The sequence below is a fragment of the Podarcis raffonei genome, chromosome 12 (assembly GCF_027172205.1).
Source record: "Podarcis raffonei isolate rPodRaf1 chromosome 12, rPodRaf1.pri, whole genome shotgun sequence".
Lineage (NCBI taxonomy): Eukaryota > Metazoa > Chordata > Lepidosauria > Squamata > Lacertidae > Podarcis > Podarcis raffonei.
Genome location: NC_070613.1, coordinates 7,029,103 through 7,051,898, shown reverse-complemented (window position 1 = coordinate 7,051,898; position 22,796 = coordinate 7,029,103). Strand labels below are relative to the sequence as shown.

The window sequence follows — 22,796 nt, the reverse complement described above, 5'->3', positions numbered from 1 at the left end:
GTTCAGTGGGGCAGGGCTGTCAGATGCTGCCCCAGCTTACCCCCTGTGCAATTATTATTATTATTATTATTATTATTATTATTATTATTATTACCCCGCCCATCTGGCAGGGTTTCCCCAGCCACTCTCAGCGTCTCCCAACAGAATATTAACATGATAAAACATCAAACATTAAAAACTTCCCTAAACAGGGCTGCCTCCAGATGTCTTCTAAAAGTCAGATACAGTGGTACCTCGGGTTACAGGCGCTTCGGGTTACAGACTCCACTAACCCAGAAATAGTACCTTGGGTTAAGAACTTTGCTTCAGGGTGAGAACAGAAATCATGCGGCGGCAGCGGGAGGCCCCATTAGCTAAAGTGGTGCTTCAGGTTAAGAACAGTTTCAGGTTAAGAACAGACCTCCAGAACGAATTAAGTTCTTAACTCGAGGTACCACGGTAGTTGTTTATTTCCTTGACATCTGATGGAAGGGCATTCCACAGGGCGGGTGCCACCACCGAGAAGGCCCTCTGCCTGGTTCCCTGTAACTTCGCTTCTCACAGAGAGAGAACCGCCAGAAGGCCCTCGGCGCTGGACCTCAGTGTCCGGGCTGAAAGATGGGGTTGAGACGCTCCTTCAGGTATACTGGGCTGAGGCCATTTAGGGCTTTAAAGGTCAGCACCTACACTTTGAATTGTGCTTAGAAACATACTGGGAACCAATGTAGGTCTTTCAGGACCGGCGTTATATGGTCTCGGCGGCCACCCCCAGTCACCTGTCTAGCTGCCACATTCTGGATTAATTGTAGTTTCCGAGTCACCTTCAAAGGTAGCTCCACGTAGAAGGCATTGCAGTAGTCCAAGCGGGAGATAACCGGAGCATGTACCACTCTGGCGAGACAGTCTGCGGGCAGATAGGGTCTCAGCCTGCGTACCAGGTGGGGCTGGTAGACAGCTGCCCTGGACACAGAATTGACCTGCATCTCCATGGACAACTGTGAGTCCAAAATGACTCCCAGGCTGCGCACCTGGTCCTTCAGGGGCACAGTTACCCCATTCAGGACCAGGGAGTCCTCTGTTAGAATTCCTGCTCCGTGATTGCAGTCATGGGATTTTTGTCTATCACATGATGGTGTATGTTTTGACTCCACAGAGTGGGAAGTGACGGAGACAGGATGTTTGTGTTACTGTGTTCCGTGAAGTGGGACTATTGTCCTTTGTTCTTTTTCTCTTTGCTGTCTTATGCTAGAGAGAGAGGGAGCCATGTTTCAGTGCTCCGTGTGTGTTTATATTAAAATAAAGTAGATTAGCCAAAATGCTGAGTTGCTGAGGTCTGTCACGCGAACTGCAGGGACTCTGCAGATCCCTAAGTGTGCCGGTGTCTGTTGGCATCGGTCGCTGTGCTGTTCGGGCAGAAGAAAGCTTTTGAAGCTCCCGAACGATCGACCAGGAGGGACAGAACATGCCAGTCGGGCATGTGTCTCTGCCAGGGTCCTACTCAAGAGTAGGACGAGCTCCTGACATCCTCCACACCTGCCTGCCCCCTGTCCCCCCAAAACAGTCCTTCAATTCTTAACTGTTTGAGTGAACACCCCAATAGGGTCTTGAATGGAAATTGCTCAGAAGAGGGGGTGAGCCAAATGTCAGCTGCTCCCTCAACTGAACTGTTAGGTTCGGCACTGCTATGCCATTTCCCCTTTTGCTTCAAAAAATCCTTTGGGTGTTTTAAACGCCCTCTCTTAATGAATACTCTCCATCATTGAGCAAGTTCCCCTGCCTTTACTCCATGGCTCAAGAGGCCTCTACTTATATCCTGCCCTTTGTCTGAGGCCCCAGGGCAAGTTACGGCAATAGGCAAATAAAAGAATCAATAATAAAAGAGAGATTTAGAACCAGCAAATAAAAGAGAGATTTAAAACCAGCAAAATAATAGATTTTTTAAAAAAAGGAATACCTGTCAGTTTTCTGCAGTCTACATTTGAAAGCCTGGCAGAAGACTGCAGAAAACTAGTAGGTATTCTTTTAAAAAAACAAAAAACACTATTATTTTGCTGGTTTTAAATCTCTCTTTTATTATTGATGGTTTTATTTGCCTATTGCTGTAACTTGCCCTGGAGCCTTCAGACGAAGGGCAGGATATATTTAGAAGGGAGGAAAGAAGGAAAGTAAGTAATGTAGAAAAAGAAAGAAGAAAAGAGTGGGTGGGGGAGAATGAAAAAGTAATAAAGGAAAAAAGAGGGAATGAGAGAGGGGGGAGAGAGGAAGGAAGGAAGGAAGGAAGGAAGGAAGGAAGGAAGGGCTGGAGATTTAGAGAAAGACAGATATTTTGGGTGGTGAAATGCAATTTGTGGTAAGCAAGATTCACATGGCTGCAAAATGCAGCAAGGATATCCATCATCCCCATGATGAATGCAATTACAGTCGTACCTTGGAAGTCGTACGGAATCCGTTCCAGAAGTCCATTCAACTTCCAAAACATTCGGAAACCAAAGCGCAGCTTCTGATTGTCTGCAGGAAGCTCCTGCAGTCATTCAGAAACCCCATCGGACATTTGGCTTCCAAAAATAGTTCGCAAACTACATAAGTGGAAGTACTTGCAAGTACTAAATTGGCTTAGGATTTAAGTAGGTTGAATTGTATAATACTATGGATTGAGATTATGATGTAAAGATAGGAAGTTAGTAATTTGAACTAGTTAATTATATTAGAACGTGAATATTGGGAAATTGCTAAAATGAGATTTAATGAAAATCAGTTAGGAAGGATACGAGGAAGTCATTTAATAATGGAAATTAATTTGGATTTTTGATTGGAAGAAATCTTATATGTTTGTTTGTTCTTTTTATATGTTTTGTTTTTTGTTTTGTGTTGTATTTGTTATAAATTTTGAAAATTAATTTAAAAAATTGGAGGGGGGGGAAATAGTTCACAAACCGGAACAGTCACTTCCGGGTTTGTGGCGTTCAGGAGCCAAAACGTTCAAGAACTAAGCTGTTCTAAAACCAAGGTATGGCTGTATTTGTTTTATCAATTGCATTTGTATCCCACCTTTTTCTCCAAAGAGCTCAAGGAGCAACAACCCTATGAGGTAGGTTAAGCTGAGAGGCAGCGACTGGCCCCCAAGGTCACCCAGTGACCTTCATGGGTGATTGGGGACTCAAACCCCGGTCTTCCAAGTCCTGGTCCAACGCTTGACCCGCCACACCACCCTGGCTCTCAGCCTAGAAGAGCTCTACTGTAGCCTTTCAGACCTTTCCCATTGGTTGGGTCTGTGTTGCTCCCGGAAGGGAGGAAGGAGTCAGTCAGACACCAAGGTTGGGTCAGAGAAAGAGTTTATTATTGTCTTGCAAGGTCTGTGCGTCAGAGTGGTCAGGATGTTTACAACCTACAAGATAAGCCCCAGATCTGCCATCCCATCTCCACTCGGAACTGACAAGGCCATCCATCATTAAGCCTTCATGGACTGATAAAGGAGACGGCTTTGTTTGCACAGCTGGGTCCTGTTTTATACAGCTCAAGTTAATGGATTTTAGCTAATGGATCCTTGAAGAAGGAATTTGGGAGTTATTGGGGCCTGGTTCGGGTAGCTGCACATTCAGGTTTGGGAGCTGCACATTCAGGTTTGGGTAACCTGTCCCTTCACCACGAAGCACATCCACAAATCCAGAAGACCTCCTTCTTTCTCCCTTCCCCAGTTCATCTGCCCTCTCCCTTTCCTTGCTCCCTTCTTTAGGTCCAAGCCGAGCTGAAGCGGAAGTGGCGAAGGTGGCACATGGAGAGGTTCCTGGGCTCCGACATGAAATATCACCACCCCTCCATGGGCAGCAATGGGACCAACTTCAGCACCCAAATCTCCATGCTGACCAAGTGCAGCCCCAAGAGCAGGCGCTGCTCCAGCTTCCAAGCCGACTTGTCTCTGGTTTGAGACCCGGACGGGAATGACCGAGGGACCAAATGGGTGGGACACAAAGCAATGGGAGAGGAACATGGCACCAGCCAGGATTAAGGGTGACAGGTGTGAAGTTGTGTATGTGCATTCTTTTTTTTTAAGACAGAACACTTTTCTGTCAACCAAAGCAAGACAAAACACTGGAATAGCGGAAGCCAGATGTTCAGGATAAGAAGAGGCCTGGTTGGCTGGTGGAGTCTCCCTTTGGTTCTTCTCAAGTCTTTAAGTTCTGAGTGTTGTTGGAGCGCTTGTGAATGCAGCGGAATCTCAGTGCATGGCGGATAAGAGAGAGCCTGCCTTTGCAGCTCTCAACCAGCAGATGCAGAATGACCCAATGGGGGGGAAGGAGCAGGTGTTGTGACCCCATCTGCCAAGATCTTTCGTGGGAGAGAAGGAATCATTTGATCAGAGAGATGCTCCCAGGACAGGATGCAGCCGACTAAGCCTCTGTCTCCAGATAAACTTCAGAAGCCAGAAGGCCATCTCAACTCCAGAGACAGCATGGGATCATCCTGAATGCTCTGTTGGTTATATATCTGAAGCTTTAACTGGGTCCCCAAAGGCACTCCGGGAAAAGGTTGTCTTCTATTCTGTTTGGGGGAGGAAACCATCGGTCCAGGAAGTGGCATAATTTCTGATGGGCAGAAACTCTTCAGGGTCTCAGCAAGAGGCTCTCTGGGCTCTGCTGCCTAGGGGCACTTTCAACTGGAGATACCAGGGATTGATTTTCTGCATGCAGAGCACAAGTGCTCCCAGTAAGCTGTGGCCCCTCCTGAAGTGACAAGCAGTGGTTTGCACACTGCTTTTGAATCAGTTACATCTCATGCGCTCTCTCCCCAACTTCAACCATCAAGCAATTCCTCCCATCAAAAAAAGAAAGGAGAGATGTTCCATTTCTTGGTGTTGGGAACATCTGCTGGTTGGAGAAAACACGATTCACCAGGTTCCTTGACCTGCATGTGGGATGGGTGAATAATATGCCCTTCCTAACTAGGCTTGCCCTTTCCAGGCTGGGTGGTGACATCTGCATCTTCTGAGCAGCTTGGACAGGGAGACTCCACTGCCAGGGTCTGTTGACACATACCCAGATGCTACAAGCTGGTGGAAGGACCTCTGTTTTCATGTTACCTCCATTGTTGATATTGCAAACCCTGTGGATTCTGAAAAGGACAGAAAGCATGCAAGGGGGAATGAGACTTGTGCGCTCTTGATAACTCATGGACTCTCAGTTCGGGAGCCTCTTATGCGTGTGGTTCAGATGGAGAGCAGGGAGAAGACCAACTTGTTCGATGTTCATCCTGCCCTTGGCTGCTTCCCCTTGAGGTGCCAGAGTTCTTAATTCCGCCCTCTTGTAAATATTCCGGAACTTTCTGGGCCTGCTCTTCAGAGAGCAGCACAGACTCTGTGCCCTCCCTCTTTCCACCGACGACCATTTCTCAGTGTGACGATTCTCACCATCTCCTCTTGGCCAGTGCAGACATGGAGCCTGCCTTGTTCCTTACGAACTTTGACCACGTGTTATTTATTTCACCAGACTTGGAACTGTAAATAGTTTGGATCCTTAGCCTTTCAATGGTCCATCTTGAAGGTGTCTCTTTTTTTCCATTTCAAAATGGTGGGGGTGGGGCGGGAGGAGGAATCTCTTCATTTATGGCTACCATTGCGTTGAGGAAATAATAAACTGATAAGGGGGAAAAAGTGCTGTGCTTAAACTCTACTTATAGGAAAGTGGTAACCAAACTCTTCCCAGTACAGTGGTACCTCAGGTTACAGACGCTTCAGGTAACAGACGCTTCAGGTTACAGACTCCCCTAACCAAGAAATAGTACCTCAGGTTAAGAACTTTGCTTCAGGATGAGAACAGAAATTGTGCTCCAGCAGCGCGGCAGTGGCGGGAGGCCCCATTAGCTAAAGTGGTACCTCAGGTTAAGAACAGTTTCAGGTTAAGGATGGACCTCCAGAACAAATTAAGTTCTTAACCCGAGGTACCACTGTACGGCTACTGCAAAGCATTTATGCACTCCTAGCCGCCTTGTACCCAGCCTTGCTGAGGAATTCCAAGAAACTAAAAAAATCGGTATGACTTTGAAAGATTCGCTCCACCATCTTGATTCAAAATGGCACCCAGCTCACTTCCCCATCTATGGGAAATGAGAGGAGAGCCTTCTGTTGATAGACGAAGAGCAGGAATGGGGGGGGGGTCAGCCTGGGGGGCAATTTTCTTTCATGGGCGGCCTTCCAGGGTGGGTAGAGTAGGTGGAACAACTGGCATGATTCCTAGCTTTGTACAGTAATAGGCAGGAGCTTCGACATACACCTGGACCCATCGCTCTGTCCTTTACACCACCCAGGCAAGCAAGGTACCCTATCACTGTCCAAGGACACATTCAGGCATGCCAAAAGCACAGGGGGAGGTGGAAGAACTGGACCAGTTTGAGGTGTGGACTGGGGATAGGAGATGCGGACTGGGAAAAGTCCCATGGGCCAGAGAAGGAGAACTGGAGGGCCACATTACGCCCCTCGCCAGCCCTGAGGTTCCCCACCTCAGCCCTGGCTCATCACTAGAGCCAGTGTGGTGTAGTGGTTAAGAGCGGTAGTCTCGTAATCTGGTAAACCGGGTTCATGTCTCTGCTCCTCCACATGCAGCTGCTGGGTGACCTTGGGCCAGTCACACTTCTCTGAAGTCTCTCAGCCCCACTCACCTCACAGAGTGTTTGTTGTGGGGGAGGAAGGGAAAGGAGAATGTTAGCCGCTTTGAGACTCCTTAAAGGGAGTGAAAGGCGGGATATCAAATCCAAACTCTTCTTCTTCTTCTTCTTAGGGGGGGAAAATCAACTCATCATTTAAGAAAAGAAAGAGAGCTTCCACGAGATGTTTATAGGGGACTCAGAAATAAATCCCATTTCAATGGTGCAGTCCCTAGAGACGCTGCAACCGGGCTGTGTTGTTTTCAAAAGAAAAATAATAATTGTTTTATTTTATTATTTTTTAATAAATTTTTATTGGAAATTTTATTTACAACATAACATAAACCCCACACCCGCCCCCCAGTACAGAAATCCACCCTCGTTAAACGTGAACATAACATACAATAAGCATAACATACAACAAGACAAACAACCAAATAGAAGACTATAAAAGTTATAATCAGAAAAATCTTAATAATTATTCATAAAGGAAACAGCTTAGAAGAAGTAAATAAGGAGGCCAGACACAGGATAAAGGAAGTCAAAAGAAAAATAATAATAACCCATCTCTAACCGTTTGCCTGATTAAGAATTTATACCAAGGGGCCCAGTTTCCAAGGCACTAAAGTCAATAAAATCCAAGAAAAGAAACAAGGATCATCTTCTGCAGATGAACAGGTGGCAGCTGCCTCCGCTTGCTTTGGTTAATCTCCTTTTTGCTACTAACCAATGGAGCTGAAAGTTCATGTCTGGCAGTGAAAACAGCTGTGATGGCCTGGGAATCTGATTCAGAGGCTGAACCTGAGGAATCCCAGCCTGCACAGGAGTCCCCGCCTCCAGGGCCGGCTGAGCCGGGGCAGGGGCTTGAATCTGAAGGGCCCCCACCTGTGCTGGATCCTCAGGAGCAGGCACCAGCTGAATCCGCTCTGGCTCCGAAGGTGATGGAGGACCCATTGCCTGCAGGTGCTCCTCTCCCAGCCCTGTCAGGGGAAGCTGAGGCTGCCTCTGGGTCCAGTATCCCTCCAGCCTCTCCTGAACTGCAGAGGCTCAGGGCAGAGAGGCAGAGGGAACTAAGTTCCTGCAGGAAGAGTGCTCGCCTTAAGGCCAGGAGAGGTGGGTCACCTGTGGGCCGGGACCGCCCTATGCCCCAGAGGAGACAAAGGCCAGTCAGCCCAGTCCCAGGTGGCAGGAGCAACATCGTTGGTAACCTGTTCCTGCCAGCACCCTGACCTGCTCTTCTGGAGTTCCTGGCCACGCCCGGCTCCTTGCCTTGGACCCCGCTTCGCCCCTGACGGTCAGCCTCCAGACCCTTGACCCAGGACCGGACTCTGACCACAGCACACGGTAACCCCCCCGGGACCAGCACAACAGCCTACCTCAAGGCTATGGCAAAACTCTCTTCTTTCGATCCCATCGGGCCTTGGCTAAATCACAACAGAGGGCGATGGACACGGCCTCTCCTACAGGACCCACACAAATAAGAAGGACCTGCTAAGTCAGATCAATGGCCTGTTCTCACAGGGGCCAACCAGATGCTTGTGGGAAGCAAGAGAGCAGGATTCGAGCACAAGAGCAGCATTCTCCCACCGGGTTTTCCGGCAGCTGGTACCCAGAGGTATTGCCGCCTCCGTCCATTCAGCAGTTAAAAACAGACGTCGTAAAATGAAACTGCATCTCCCAAATACGTGTCAGCTTTACGTATCTGGGGAGGCAAACAAGCAAACAGATTTAGCAGCTGCCGAAAACAGCTCAGTGAAGGTGCCTGCCTAAAATCAATGGGGAGGGAGTTCCAAAGACCACAGTTACTATCGTTCCAACCTTCTGCTCAATTCAGCCAACTCCCACATCACTTTGAGTTTCTTTATTTTAGAATTCCACATGGATGTTTGCCTGAGTTTCCCTGCCCATTTTTCAGAATTCATTCATGCATGTTAGGTGGTGTTGTTTAGTCGTTTAATTGTGTCTGACTCTTCATGACCCCACGGACCAGAGCACGCCAGGCCCTCCTGTCTTCCACTGCCTCCCGCAGTTTGGTCAAACTCATGCTGGTAGCTTCGAGAACACTGTCCAACCATCTCATCCTCTGTCGTCCCCTTCTCCTTGTGCCCTCCATCTTTACCAACATCAGGGTCTTTTCCAGGGAGTCTTCTCTTCTCATGAGGTGGCCCAAGTCTTGGATTCTCAGCTTCAGGATCTGTCCTTCCAGTGAGCACTCAGGGCTGATTTCCTTCAGAATGGATAGGTTTGATCTTCTTGCAGACTCTCAAGAGTCTCCTCCAGCACCATAATTCAAAAGCATCAATTCTTCGGCGATCAGCCTTCGTTATGGTCCAGCTCTCACTTCCATACATCACTACTGGGAAAACCATAGCTTGAACTATACGGATCTTCTTAGGTAGGTTCACCTTAAATGCAAAGTGAACTAATTCATCTTCCATCCTTGCCGTATGGAACAGCAGTGGCTCGTCTTGTTTTGCCACCTGAGGCAAGATGGGAATGGCTGTCTCCTCCCTCCCCTCCCCTCCCCATACCCCAACCCACTCACTACCACTTCCACAGGTGAAACAACCCGCCTCTTGTTGAAATCGGCAGGACCTGGGGCATTCTGCAAAGAGTTGCTGCTTGGAAGCTGAGGGTCAAAGCCATGCCCCAGACCACCTTCCTCTCAGCAGCAAGAGGACGTTCTGCTGGCAGTGGGGCTGATTCTGACAGGCAAACCTAGGGGGGTGCTCTCTAATGTCCCGCAAATAGCCTGTCCGATGACTCCCGCCATAGCAGGCATGTCCAAAGTCCATTTCGGGGGCTGGTTTTGACCTTTAAAGCCCTTTGCGGCCTAGGACCCACGTACCTACGGGACCGCCTCTCCTGGTATGCCCCACGGAGGACCTTAAGGTCCACAAATCACAACACTTTGGAGGTCCCAGGTCGCAAGGTGGTTAGATTGGTCTCAACTAGGGCCAGGACCTTTTCAGTACTGGCCCCAACTTGGTGGAACGCTCTTTCACAGGAGACCAGGGCCCTGCGGGACTTGACATCTTTCCGCAGGGCCTGCAAGACGGAGCTGTTCCACCTGGCCTTTGGTTTGGACTCAATCTGACCCTTCTGTTTCCCTCCCCTTATGGTTTTGATGAGGCTGCATTTTAAATTGCATTTTAACCTGTATTTTAAATTGGTTCCCCCCCCAATATGTTTTTACTGTAATTTTACTGTTGTTAGCTGCCCTCAGCCCAGCTGTGGCCGAGGAGGGCGGGGTATAAATAAAAATTATTATTATTATTATTAATCCAGCCCCTGTGGCACTATATCCTGGGGTAAAATCCTAAATCAGTAACTTCAATCCTGAAAAAAGCTCAACAACTTTATTCGGCCCTCACACATGTTCACTTCACCAAATCCGGCCCTCTTTAAAAAAGTTTGGGCACCCCTGCGCTATAGCCATCCCCGAATTAAAGCAGTATGCATTCAAACAGCCAGATGAAAATTGGCTTGCATTTGCTAAATTCCTCAAGGTTACTCAGATTTAATGGGTTCAGAATGTGCCTTTCCATTTGCTTTCTGTTTTAAATTCCTCAAATCTGCAACATACAACGCCCGTGGCTCAATTGACTCCTGGTGATTTAGAAGGGTTTCTCGTTGCTTCCAACGCGCTACCCATCTTGCTGCGTCGGCCGTGACCTATTTAGCATGAAACGAGGCGCTTCAAAGCAGATCACTATCGGCAGTAGGAAATGTCACATGTCTCCAGCAGGCTGCACTGGAAGGCAATTCGGACTTCCACTCTTCCACATGACCTAAAGAAAGAGGCAAAAGTTGTGACCGCTCCCTCGCTGCAACTTTTGAGGAGAGTTCGGGGAGGAGGGTCGTTTTTTCACAACCATCTTGCAACAAGGTGCTGGTTTGGGCCGCTGGTGGTCTAAATCAGGAGCAGCAGACTTCAAACTCGGGCCATACCCATTGCTGACTCTTGCTTTGCACCCTGAGTGTTCCTGCCAGGCTGGGAATAGGTCTGCAAACTCTGATCCTGTGTCACGGAGATGACAGGCAGAGCAGGTCATTCACAGGTCAGAGAGAGAGAGAGAGGCAGGGCAGAGCCATTGTGGGTAGTAGAAGAAGAAGAGTTTAATTTGATATTCCACTTTATCACTACCCTAAGGTGTCTCAAAGCAGCTAACAATCTCCTTTCCCTTCCTCCCCCACAACAAACACTCTGTGAGGTGAGTGAGGCTGAGAGACTTCAAAGAAGTGTGACTAGCCCAAGGTCACCCAGCAGCTGCATGTGGAGGAGCGGGGAAGCGAACCCGGTTCACCAGATTAGGAGTCTACCGCTCTTAACCACTACACCACACTGGCTCTCACTGGTAGCCATTGATTGCCTTGTCTGTCAGGAAGCTAAATCCTCTTTTGAAGCTCCCAAGCGATTGACCAGGAGGGAGAGAACATGCCAGTCAGGCATGTGTCTCTACCATGGTCCTACTCGAGTGTAGACTGAACTCCTGACAGGAACTTGCTCTCCCAGGAGACAACCTTCATAAGCTTTCTTCAGCCTGAACATCACAGCGACCGATGCCAACAGACACCGGCACACTTAGGGATCCACAGAGTTTGCGCAGTTTGCGTGACAGACCTCAGCAACTCAGCATTTTGGCTAATCTACTTTATTTTAATATAAACACACAATGAGCACTGCAACATGGCTCCCTCTCTCTCTAGCATCAGACAGCAAAGGAAAAAGAACAAAGGACAATAGTCCCACTTCATGGAACACAGTAACACAAACATCCTGTCTTTCTCACTTCCCACTCTGTGGAGTCAAAACATACACCCTCATGTGATAGACAAAAATCCCATGACTGCAATCACGGAGCAGGAATTCTAACAGTTTGACCATGGTGCCGTGTGAAGAAACCCTTTATTTTCTCTGTCCTGACTCTTCCAATCTTCACTTTCATTGAATGCCCAATGTTCTTGTGTTAGGAGAGAGGGAGCAGCTTTTCCCTCTATCTGCTTCCTCCACATAATTGTATAAGCTTCTATCGTGTAACCCTTTACTCGCCATCTCTCTAAACAACAACGCTGCCTCCAACAGTGGTGATAAAACACAGCCATTGTAGCCACTGAGAGCCTAAAGAGGTAAAGGTAAAGGGACCCCTGACAATTAAGTCCAGTCATGGACAACTCTGGGGTTGCGGCGCTCATCTCACTCTATAGGCCGAGGAAGCCGGCGTTTGTCCGCTTCCGCAGACAGTTTTTCCAGGTCATGTGGCCAGCATGACTGAGCCGCTTCTGGCAAAACCAGAGCAGTGCACATAATAATAATAATAATAATAATAATAATAATAATAATAATAATAATTTATTTATACCCCGCCCATCTGGCTGGGTTTTCCCAGCCACTCTGGGCAGCTCCCAATCGAGTATTAAAAACAATACAGCATTAAATATTAAAAACTTCCCTAAACAGGGCTGCCTTCAGATGTCTTTTAAAGATAGGATAGCTACTTATTTCCCTCACATCTGAAGGGCGGGCGCTCACTTCTCGCAATGAGGGAACCGCCAGAAGGCCCTCGGCGCTGGATCTCAGTGTCCAGGCTGAACGATGGGGGTGGAGACGCTCCTTCAGGTATACTGGACCGAGGCCGTTTAGGGCTTTCAAGGTCAGCACCAACACTTTGAATTGTGCTTGGAAACGTACTGGGAACCAACGCAGATCTCTCAGAACCGGTGTTTTGTGGTCTCGGCGGCCACTCCCAGTCACCAATCTAGCTTCCGCATTCTGGATTAATTGTAGTTTCCAGGTCACCTTCAAAGGTAGCCCCATGTAGAGCACATTGCAGTAGTCCAAGTGAGAGATAACTAGAGCATGCACCACTCGGGCAAGACAGTCTGTGGGCAGGAAATGGAAGCTGAGAGCCTATAGCTCCACAAATTAGTCTAGTCTTCTTTTTAAGCCATCCGAGTTGGTGGCCCTCACTGCCTCGTGGAGTTCCATAGTTTAACTTGGCACTGCATAGAAGGCAGCTTCTTAGACGGCAGCACAGAACGTTAAGGCAATTCCAGCTTCCTCTGCACTGGTAACTCCCATCAAACAAACAGTTCCCCGTGAGCAAATATGATTAAGGGGAAAATGCTTCTCACTAATGAGAAGCGCCATTACATTGGCTCCCAGCATCTGCATCCCAGATTCCTGCAGAGTGCCATTTCATTCATGCTTCAAAGGGTGACAATTAAGTGGTCTCCTGGGGTATTGAAGCTCTCAAAACAGAGCCCTGAAAGCACCAGCTTGGCTGATGGGAACGTCTCTACCTGTTGGTCAGTAGCGAATGCGCGACCTTGAGTGCTTGCCTGCTGTGTCAATTTGTATTCCTCCAAGCCTCCGTCTCTGACCACTGAGTGACCCTCTAATTCCAATAGAAGGAGATTGCCAAAATCACTGGCTCCTACGGGTCTCCTGCCCAGCTGTCCCGCTGCTCCTTGCCGCTTTAAATCTGCAAAGTTGCTGTAGAGACAAGCTTAGAAGCCAGGTTCAATCACTGGGCATTTTTAACACCCAATTGGCACCCGCTGGGAGTTTTGCAAGTCGAGCTTCATGCAAAGGGCAGAACATCAGAAATGGAATTTCTTCTGTAGTTTAAAGGCAAGAGGCAGTGAGCCCTGTTATTATTATTGCTACTATTATTATCATTTATGAATCACTTCCTGTGAGGCATTTTAAAGCAAATCACAACAGAATAACAGCCTATATAAAACAATCACATCTATAAAAACTGTTAAAATAATGGCATATATAAAAACAGTTTAAAAACAATAATGCAATAAATACAACAATTGCATATAGAAAATTAATTTCAAAAATGGGCAGATGCCATGTGTGACAAGTTTCTCCAATTTGAAGGATAGGTAATAGTTCCCTGTGAAGATGGATTGTTTATTCACTCTGGGAACTGTAGATCTGTGAAGGGAATAGTGGTCTAAAAACACTCATTAACCTTAACGAACTAAAGTTCCCAGAATCCTTTGGAGGAAGTTTAATGTGGTATCATAGTGCTTTAAATATATAGTGTGATCTCTGAATGTGGGGAGGGAAAGAGTTCTTCATTTGCACACTGCTCATCTAAATTCATTCTTCAGGCGTGTTTTTCTTGTTTTTAATAAAAGGATAACTTCCCATGTAAACAAGGGTGGGCAACTTGCAATCCTCAATCGAATTTCATGCAGCCCTCAATCTAATGTTCATGTGGGGAAGAGAGGAAAAATTTGGACAGGGGCTGGCAGAAGGAGACAAAAGGGTTTGGCTCCATACACCTTGGGCCCCAGCTCCACCCATGGCCAGTACATGGCCCCCAATAAAAATTCCCTGAGGGAATGTGGCCCTTAGCAGTGAGGAGGCAGGGTTTTCCTTCCCCGTTATAAAGATAACTGTAAGTAAAGGAACCTAAGTTTTGATCCATTTCTATCACAAGTTGTCCATAGAGTTTTCTTGGCAGGGATACTGGAGTGGCTTGCCGGTTCCTGCTCCAGGTGGATCACGTTTGGTCAAAACTCTCCACTATGAGCTGTCCATCTTGGGTGCCCTGCTCAGCATAGTTCATAGCTTCTCTGACTTATTCAAGCCCCTTCGCCACAGCAAGGCAGTGATCCATGAAGGGGACTGCAAGAAGATCAAACTTATCCATCCTTAAGGAAATCAGCCCTGAGTGCTCACTGGGAGGACAGATCATGAAGCTGAGACTCTAATACTCTGGCCACCTCATGAGAAGAGAAGACTCCCTGGAAAAGACCCTGATGCTGGGAAAGATGGAGGGCACAAGGAGAAGGGGACGACAGAGGACGAGATGGTTGGACAGTGTTCTCGAAGCTACCAGAATGAGTTTGACCAAACTGCGGGAGGCAGTGGAAGACAGGAGTGCCTGGCGTGCTCTGGTCCATGGGGTCACAAAGAGTCGGACATGATTAAACGACTAAACAACAACATCACAAGTTGATAAGATGATGTCTTTTGTTTCTATAACCCCCTCACGATTTACAGGACAAATGGTCCTTGGACTTTCTGACACTCCTTTATTTATTTTTAATTTATTTTTGCTTTCCGCATCTTCTGGCTGAGTCATTCAAAGATGTTGCACAGATTGTGTGAACTCCTGACCCCAACCTTTCCTTGCCTAGCTGGTTTTCTTTGCTCCTCCCTTCCCACCAAGAACTGAGGAGTCTTGAGGACATTGCCATGAAGATTCACCTTTCCCGGGTCATTTCTTGCTCACAGCAACATCTCTCAGCCATTTGGGGGTTGGTTGCTGAGGAAAGTTGGCAAATGCTATGCTTTGCTTGGGCCAGATTTGGCATTTTAGGGAGACCATTGACAGGCATTTCGCCATGAAAACCTTTAAAGGATGCTCACAACGGCTCGTGAATCAGCCTAGGTGGGGTTTGGAACTCTCTGCTGTTTCTAAAGCTGTCCAGTAACCTTTGAAAAATATACTAGAAAAAGTCTGGATGTGGCCTTCTCTATCGAGGCCGAAGAAATGAGAGCTTTGTTGATGTTTTCCAAACCTGAGAAGTTTTAGCTTTTAAAATGTCGAGCGGAAGAGAGACTCAAACTGGAGGCAAGAAGGCAGGAATGTTGACCTTGTGTTGTTCATTCTGGATCTCTGAGAGCTGTGGGTTCTCTCCATTGTAGAATTGCATCTCATCATCAGCTGCAGGAGTTGCAGAATAGGAACTTAGGAACTGACCCATCAGAGGACCTTTTTCATATGCCTCCTCCACGAGAGGTCCAGAGGGTAGCAAAACAAGAACCAGACTTTTCTGCCTTGGCTTCCCATTGGTGGAATGCTCTCCCCAGGGAAGCCCGCCTGGTGCCTTCATTTTATAATTTTAGGTACCAGGTGAAAACTGTCAGGAGTTCAGCCTACACTCAAGTAGGACCCTGGCAGAGACACCTGCCTGACTGGCATGTTCTCTCCCTCCTGGTTGATCATTTGGGAGATTCAAAAGCTTTCTTCAGCCCAAACATCACATTGACTGATGCCAACAGACATCGGCACACTTAGGGATCCACAGAATTTGCACAACTTGCATGAGAGACCTCAGTAACTCAGCATTTTGGCTAATCTACTTTATTTACATATAAACACACACGGAACACCGCAGCATGGCTCCTTCTCTCTCTAGCATCAGACAGCAAAGAGAAAAGAAACAAAGGACAATAGTCCCACTTCATGGAACACAGTAACACAAACATCCTGTCTCCGTCACTTCCCACTCTGTGGAGTCAAAACATACACTGTCATGGGATAGACAACAATCCCATGACTGCAATCACGGAGCAGGAATTCTAACATTCCTCTTTAACCAGGCCTTTGGCCGAATGACATCCTGTATCCTTTTTAATTGGGGGGAGGTGTTATTGGTTTGGTTTGTTCTTGTTTTTATTATTTACTTTGTGTTTTTTATCTTGTATCTTTATGCTGTGAACTGCCCTGAGGTCTTCGGATGAAGGATGGCATGCAAATTTAATAAAAAATAAAATAACACAGGAAACTTTCTGCCAGGGCATGGATAGTCCTCCTCTCCCTTCAGTAACTTCACAGACAAGAATTAATGAGCACTTTATATTTTATAGTCCTTTTATTTAGTCATGTGGTTGCAAGCAAAAATCCATATCTCTCCCACAAGAAGAGCAGTTGGCTACTCTAACTCCTCCTCCCCTTTCCGTCTCCTGCAAGATCCTGAACACCAACACCTTCTCCTCCTTTCTGCATTCTTTGTTCTCTAATATGGACGGACCTCCTACTTCTTGGGGAGGGTCCTGTAAACTCTCTAATGACGTCTCTACTGGCTGTTCCCTCCAACCTGTTTCTCTTTTCATTTTCCCATAACTAAGCAGAGACATCACCTTGCCAACAAAGGTCCATATAGTTAAAGCTATGGTTTTCCCAGCAGTGAGGTATGGAAGTGAGAGCTGGACCATAAAGAAGGCTGATTGCCAAAGAATTGATGCTTCTGAATTATGGTGCTGGAGGAGACTCTTGAGAGTCCCATGGACTGCAAGAAGATCCAACCTATCCATTCTGAAGGAAATCAGCCCTGAGTGCTCACTGGAAGGACAGATCCTGAAGCTGAGGCTCCAAGACTCTGGCCACCTCATGAGAAGAGAAGACTCCCTGGAAAAGACCCTGATGTTGGGAAAGATGGAGGGCACAAGGAGAAGGGGACGACAGAGGACGAGATGGTGGGACAGTGTTCTTGAAGCTACCAGCATGAGTTTGGCCAAACTGCGGGAGGCAGTGGAAGACAGGAGTGCCTGGCGTTCTCTGGTCCATGGGGTCACGAAGAGTCGGACACGACTAAACGACTAAACAACAACAGGTCACTCCTGCCTGAGCTGTTCAGTGTCTGTGTCTCTCTCTGCTCTTGAAATCACTGGATCTGGGGGGGGGCACACAAATCTTCTCCCTCCTGCTCCTCTTCAGAGAGGAGCTGATCTTCCCACTCCTCTGATTCAGACCATTCCCTGGCACTTTCTTACACTGTTGGTCCACCTAGCTCAAAACTGTAAACACTGGCAACAGCTCCTCCAATGTTTTTAGCAGAGAACACTCTCATCCCTTCCTGGAGGTGCAGGGATTGAACCTTAGAGCTTTTACATGTGAAGCTGATGGACTGCAACTGAGCTGAAGACCTTCCACATACATACATACATGAATACATACATACATACATAATTTTATTCGTATGCTGCCTTTCCATAGCTCAAATCGTGCTCAAGATGGCCTATAACCTGGAGAGAAAAAATACATAACTACAACATAACAAAAGTAGTCATGAGCAATAAAGAAAACATCAAAAGGTACATAGCCAAATTAAATAATTTCCATATAAACCATAAGATATAAAATAAAGATGCAAAAGATTAATATCCAAAAGTAGAAGAAGAAGAAGAGTTTGGATCTGATATCCCACTTTATCACTACCCTAAGGAATCTCAAAGCAGCTAACATTCTCCTTTTCCCTTCCTCCCCCACAACAAACACTCTGTGAGGTGAGTGGGGCTGAGAGACTTCAAAAAAGTGTGACTAGCCCAAGGTCACCCAGCAGCTGCATGTGGAGGAGCAGGGAAGCGAACCCGGTTCACCAGATTACGAGTCTATCGCTCTTAACCACTACACCACACTGGCTCTCTGCAATGCAGGAATCTTTTGCCCAGCTTGGGGGTTCGAACCCACAGCCCTGAGAATTAGATTCTCGTGCCCTACCAACTGAGCCACTGTAGCTAAGTCGCAAAGCTGTAGCATCACTATCCAGACTTTTCTTTATCTTAATAGCATGGACAAATTCCAACTCTAATATCAGAAGTGCTCATGAATGCCAAGATTTGGATTTGCAAGGGTGGTAATTATTATTATTATTATTATTATTATTATTATTATTATTATTATTTAATTAATTAATACGGATTTTAAGAAAAGCAGATGTCTTTGGAATAAAGCAATGCATGCCAACCATCCTGCAAGAAAACAGCTTTCAAGTTCAAACCGCTGCTTCTTTCGTGTTTCCCCTTTAACTACAATTCTTCAGCAACTGATCCTTCCTGTGAGCGATTCTCTCTGAAGTCAGTAATAGCACCCGTCGTCGTTTTACTCTCAAAGACTGCTTTGCAGCATTTTTTTAAATTTTATTCCTTCTTTTAAAAAATAGTCTTTTACTTTGAAAAGACAAAAGCACTCGAGTTTGTCCAGAAGCCAATTTCTTTGATCCAAGAGCCAGCTGCCCTGATTGCTAATTGCTAGCATAATGTCTGTTATTTTGACGGGCAGGAAGCGGGGGGGTCGGCGGGGGGGGGGAGGACAGATAGAGAGGCTCAAGCTGAGAGAAGGCATTGTCAATCAAAGTCAGAGAGCTGGAGGTCTCCCTGGGGTGGCATATTGGGGTAAGCACCAAGTTTTTCCTTTCTTTGTTTCTTTCTTTTATTGTATTCTTAAGGAAGAAGAAGAACTTAAGACCTGGATGTGGGATCCCATGGACTGGTAACATGTTCCCATGTCCTCTGTGACCAGTTTTATGGAGGGCTGTTTATTTGCGATAGGAACATACTGGGGGGGGGGTCAATCTGGACAATGCCATGACTCACTTCCAATTCCTGCTTCCAGTGAGGGCTGGAATCTACTGGAGGATGTTTCTGGACTGGTTATTGTGAGTCGAGGACCCACCACCCGCATAGGAGTATAATAATAAGAAGAAGAGTTTGGCGTTGATATCCTGCTTTATCCCTACCCGAAGGAGTCTCAAAGCGGCTAACATTCTCCTTTCCCTTCCTCCCTCACAACAAACACACTGTGAGGTGAGTGAGGCTGAGAGACTTCAGAGAAGTGTGACTAGCCCAAGGTCACCCAACAGCTGCATGTGGAGGAGCGGGGAAGTGAACCCGGTTCACCAGATTATGAGTCTACCACTCTTAACCACTACACCACACTGGTGTTATTTTAGGTTAATGGGCAAATTAGGCCACAACTTTTATTGGTTACAGCATGTGAGTAGTATTGGCTTAGGCATTGGATGAAACAGCAATACCAGACTCCACCCTGCACAGCCGGGTGTCATATCAGGGTTAAGAACCAGTGGGAGGAGCTTGTTGATGCAAATACAACTGGAAGCTTCCCCATGATGTCACCGCGGGTCGTGCCATGGCCCTAGCCACCAGCAGGGCATCAGACAGGATCTACGACCGCCGGATTCCTTCAACAGAATACCCAAAAGAGGAGGGGTAGATGTTGCCACATACCCAATCCTCCAACACAGCACACATATTCCAATAAACAGACTGGGAGCAGAGCACTGCAACGGCTGTTTAAATGCGGCTAGCCCCGCCCACCAGCCGGCCTTATTGGTTGGCTGAAAGGCTTGGCCGTGGCAGCAGAAGCAATCAGGGGCAGGGAGCTGAGCACGCCTCCCTGCCCCAGTGGGAAGCTGCTCCCGCTCACAACCCCTCCACTCTGGGAGGAGGAGAGTCCTTGTAAGATAACAACCTTAGCCGGCCACTTCAAGAGTTCTCATCAGTATCTCAAAAGAATGAGCCAACAATAGAAGAATGGCAGATGAAGATGATGGATTTTTCGGAGCGAGCCGACCTAACCGGAAGAGTCCGCGACCAGAAGGAGGAGGAGTATCAGGAAGAGTGGATTGAATTTAATGATTTAGTTAAATCTGTTAAGTTAAATTAACTGAAAACAGCTTGCAGATACTTAATTGGCTTAGACCATTGAGCCTAGGACTTGCCGATCAGAAGGTCAGCGGTTTGAATCCCCACAATGGGGTGAGCTCCCATTGCTCGGTCCCTGCTCCTGCCAACCTAGCAGTTCAAAAGCACATCAAAGTGCAAGTAGATAAATAGGTACCACTCCAGCGGGAAGGTAAATGGCATTTCCGTGCGCTGCTCTGGTTCGCCAGAAGCAGCTTAGTCATGCTGGCCACATGACCCGGAAGCTGTACGCCGGCTCCCTTGGCCAGTAAAGCGAGATAAGCGCTGCAACCCCAGAGTCGGTCACGACTGGACCTAATGGTCAGGGGTTCCTTTAACCTTAGTTAAATATGTTTAGTTAAATTAACTGAAAACAGCTTGCAGATACTTAATTGGCTTAGGATTTTATTTATGTTAAGTGATGAATTAATATGTTTAATTCCATAAGTTGCAGATTTAAGGATGTTAACGTTTAAGATAAATTTCATAAGAATTGGGATTTGGAAAACCGTTAAAAGGACATGCAATGAAATTCAACCAAGGGGAAGCGAGGAAACAAAGTTAATAAGTGTAATTTTCAATAAGACTATGATTTGTGTTTGTTTGTCTTGTGTGTGTGTGTTTGTTTGTTTATAATATTGTGAAAACCAATAAAAAAAAATTGGGAAATCCCCCCCCCCAAAAAAATGAGCCAAGCTACTGAGAGGTGATATGATAGCCAACTCCTCATATCTAAAGGGCTGTCGCAGGGAAGATGGGTCAAGCTTGTTTTCTGCTGCTGTAGAGGGAAGGACCCAAACCAACAGATTCAAATTACCAGAAAGGAAAGCCTAACTTAACATTAGGAAGAACCTTTTTGCAGGAAGAGTTGTTCAGCAGTGGAATGGACTATCTCAGAAGGTGGGCTCTCCTTCACTGGAGGTTGTTAAGCAGAGGTTGGGTGGGCATCTGTCAGGGTTTCTGTAGCTGTGATTCCTGCACTGCATGGGGTTGGACTAGATGACCCTCAGAGGTCCCTTCCAACTCTACAATTCTATGACACTGAATGTACGCCCTGCAACTGAGCCATAGGGGACCACTACCGCAAATTGGACTGAAGACCTCAGCGATTGGCCAGGGACAATCCCACATTTATGGGGGCTATCTGCTCAAGGGTTAGGAAGAAGGCACTCTGCAAATGCTTTGAGGAAGTCTTTTTATCATAATTTCCACTCTTCCATTTTCTTGAGGCTGAAGCCTGGATATGCTGTACTGAAGTCTTGTTTAGCAGCTGAAAGGTTGTGTTCAAGGCACAAGGCTGGTTAATATGTTGGCTGAGTTTCTCATCTCTGCTAAAATCTGTGGGCAAGGACTGCAGAATATAGGCCATTATTTATTAGACATAATAACCATTCTTTGGCAGTTGCCTTTTCTCCCCTCAGGGCTCTTAAAGTCCTCCACACGTAGGGGGGAGAAAGTGGTCTTTCGCACTGCAGAACTTGCCTTTGGTTTGGCATTTAGAGGCTTTGAACAATTCATTCCTTGCATCTTTTGAAAAGATAAAAGGGAAAGGGCTGGTGGGGGGGTGGAGCCAGGAGGCTCTTGAGGGAAATAATCTAACAAGAGGAGAGTGCTTGGCAAAAGCGTTTGGGGAGGGGGAAATCTGAAAGAAAAATGAGGGCAGGGCAAAAGAAGAGCCTGTTCACCCGCAAAGCACTCAGAAATCTAGCCTGCCGCATCTACACCCTGTGTTTAAAGCATGGTTAAGTCATATTTAAAGCACATGACAACCCCCCCCCAAGAATCATGGGAACTGTAGTTTGTTCAGGGTGCTGGGACCAGCAGCCCAGGGAGGGGTAAACCATGGTTTCCAGAATTTTGAGGAAAATAAGATCACATCTGAAGGAAATCAGCCCTGAGTGCTCACTGGAAGGACAGATCCTGAAGCTGAGGCTCCAATCCTTTGGCCACCTCATGAGAAGAGAAGACTCCCTGGAAAAGACCCTGATGTTGGGAAAGATGGAAGGCACAAGAAGAAGGGGACGACAGAGGATGAGATGGTTGGACAGTGTTCTCGAAGCTACCAGCATGAGTTTGACCAAACTGCGGGAGGCAGTGGAAGACAGGAGTGCCTGGCGTGCCCTGGTTCATGGGGTCACAAAGAGTCGGACACGACTAAACGACTAAACAACAACAAGGTCACATCTACACTGTACATTGACAGTACATGACTTCCCAACAGCTGCATCCAACACTTACCCTTTTACTAGCTTGTTACAGCAGTCAGAAGGTGAGGCTTCAGCCTTGAGCCTCCAGGCTAGACTATAGGGCTCTGGGAACTGCAACAAACCAGTGCTGAAGCATCTTCTTCCACCTGCTCTCAGTTGCATGTTTGCTGACCATGGTCCTGAACATCCTATATGCCGACAGGGCACCACTGTCCCTGCCCAGGGTCCTGAACTCACCCCAGCATTTAACTAGTCCAGAAAGTCCTTGACCAGGGGTCAGCAAAGTTTTTCAGCAGGGGGGCATTCCATTGTCCCTCAGACCTTGTGGGGGACCGGACTATATTTTGAAGGGGAAAAAAATAATGAACAGATTCCTATGCCCCACAAATAATCCAGAAAAGCATTTTAAATAAAAGGACACATTCTACTCATGTAAAAATACGCTGATTCCTGGACTGTCCGTGGGCCGGATTTAGAAGGCAATTGGCTGGATCCGACCCCCGGGCCTTAGTTTGCCTACCCATGTCTTAGACCTCTCTCTCACCAAGCCATTGCTTGCTGGCAGAGATTTCTAATAGATCAGGACAGACATGCTCAAGATTAATTTTTAAAAACAGTGCACATTTGTTTCTTGTTTTGTACCTCAAGGCAACGCTGCATTAACTCACCCAGCATGACTCTGCCAGGTGCAGGTAATGCAGGGTTCAGGAGATTTCCAGCAGAGAAATGACAGGCAGGAC

At 47.0% G+C, this 22,796-nt stretch overlaps 1 protein-coding gene across 1 annotated transcript in view; it reads left to right on the top strand.

Moving 5' to 3' along the window:
- Positions 1 to 3,981, top strand: part of VIPR1 (vasoactive intestinal peptide receptor 1) — a 106,530-nt gene extending 102,549 nt beyond the window's left edge. The window contains exon 13 of the mRNA XM_053359216.1: positions 3,713 to 3,981. Within this exon, the coding sequence (XP_053215191.1) occupies positions 3,713 to 3,904 (192 nt within the window). The 3' untranslated portion in view covers positions 3,905 to 3,981. The remainder of the gene's footprint in view (positions 1 to 3,712) is intronic.
- The last annotated feature ends 18,815 nt before the right edge of the window (positions 3,982 to 22,796 follow it).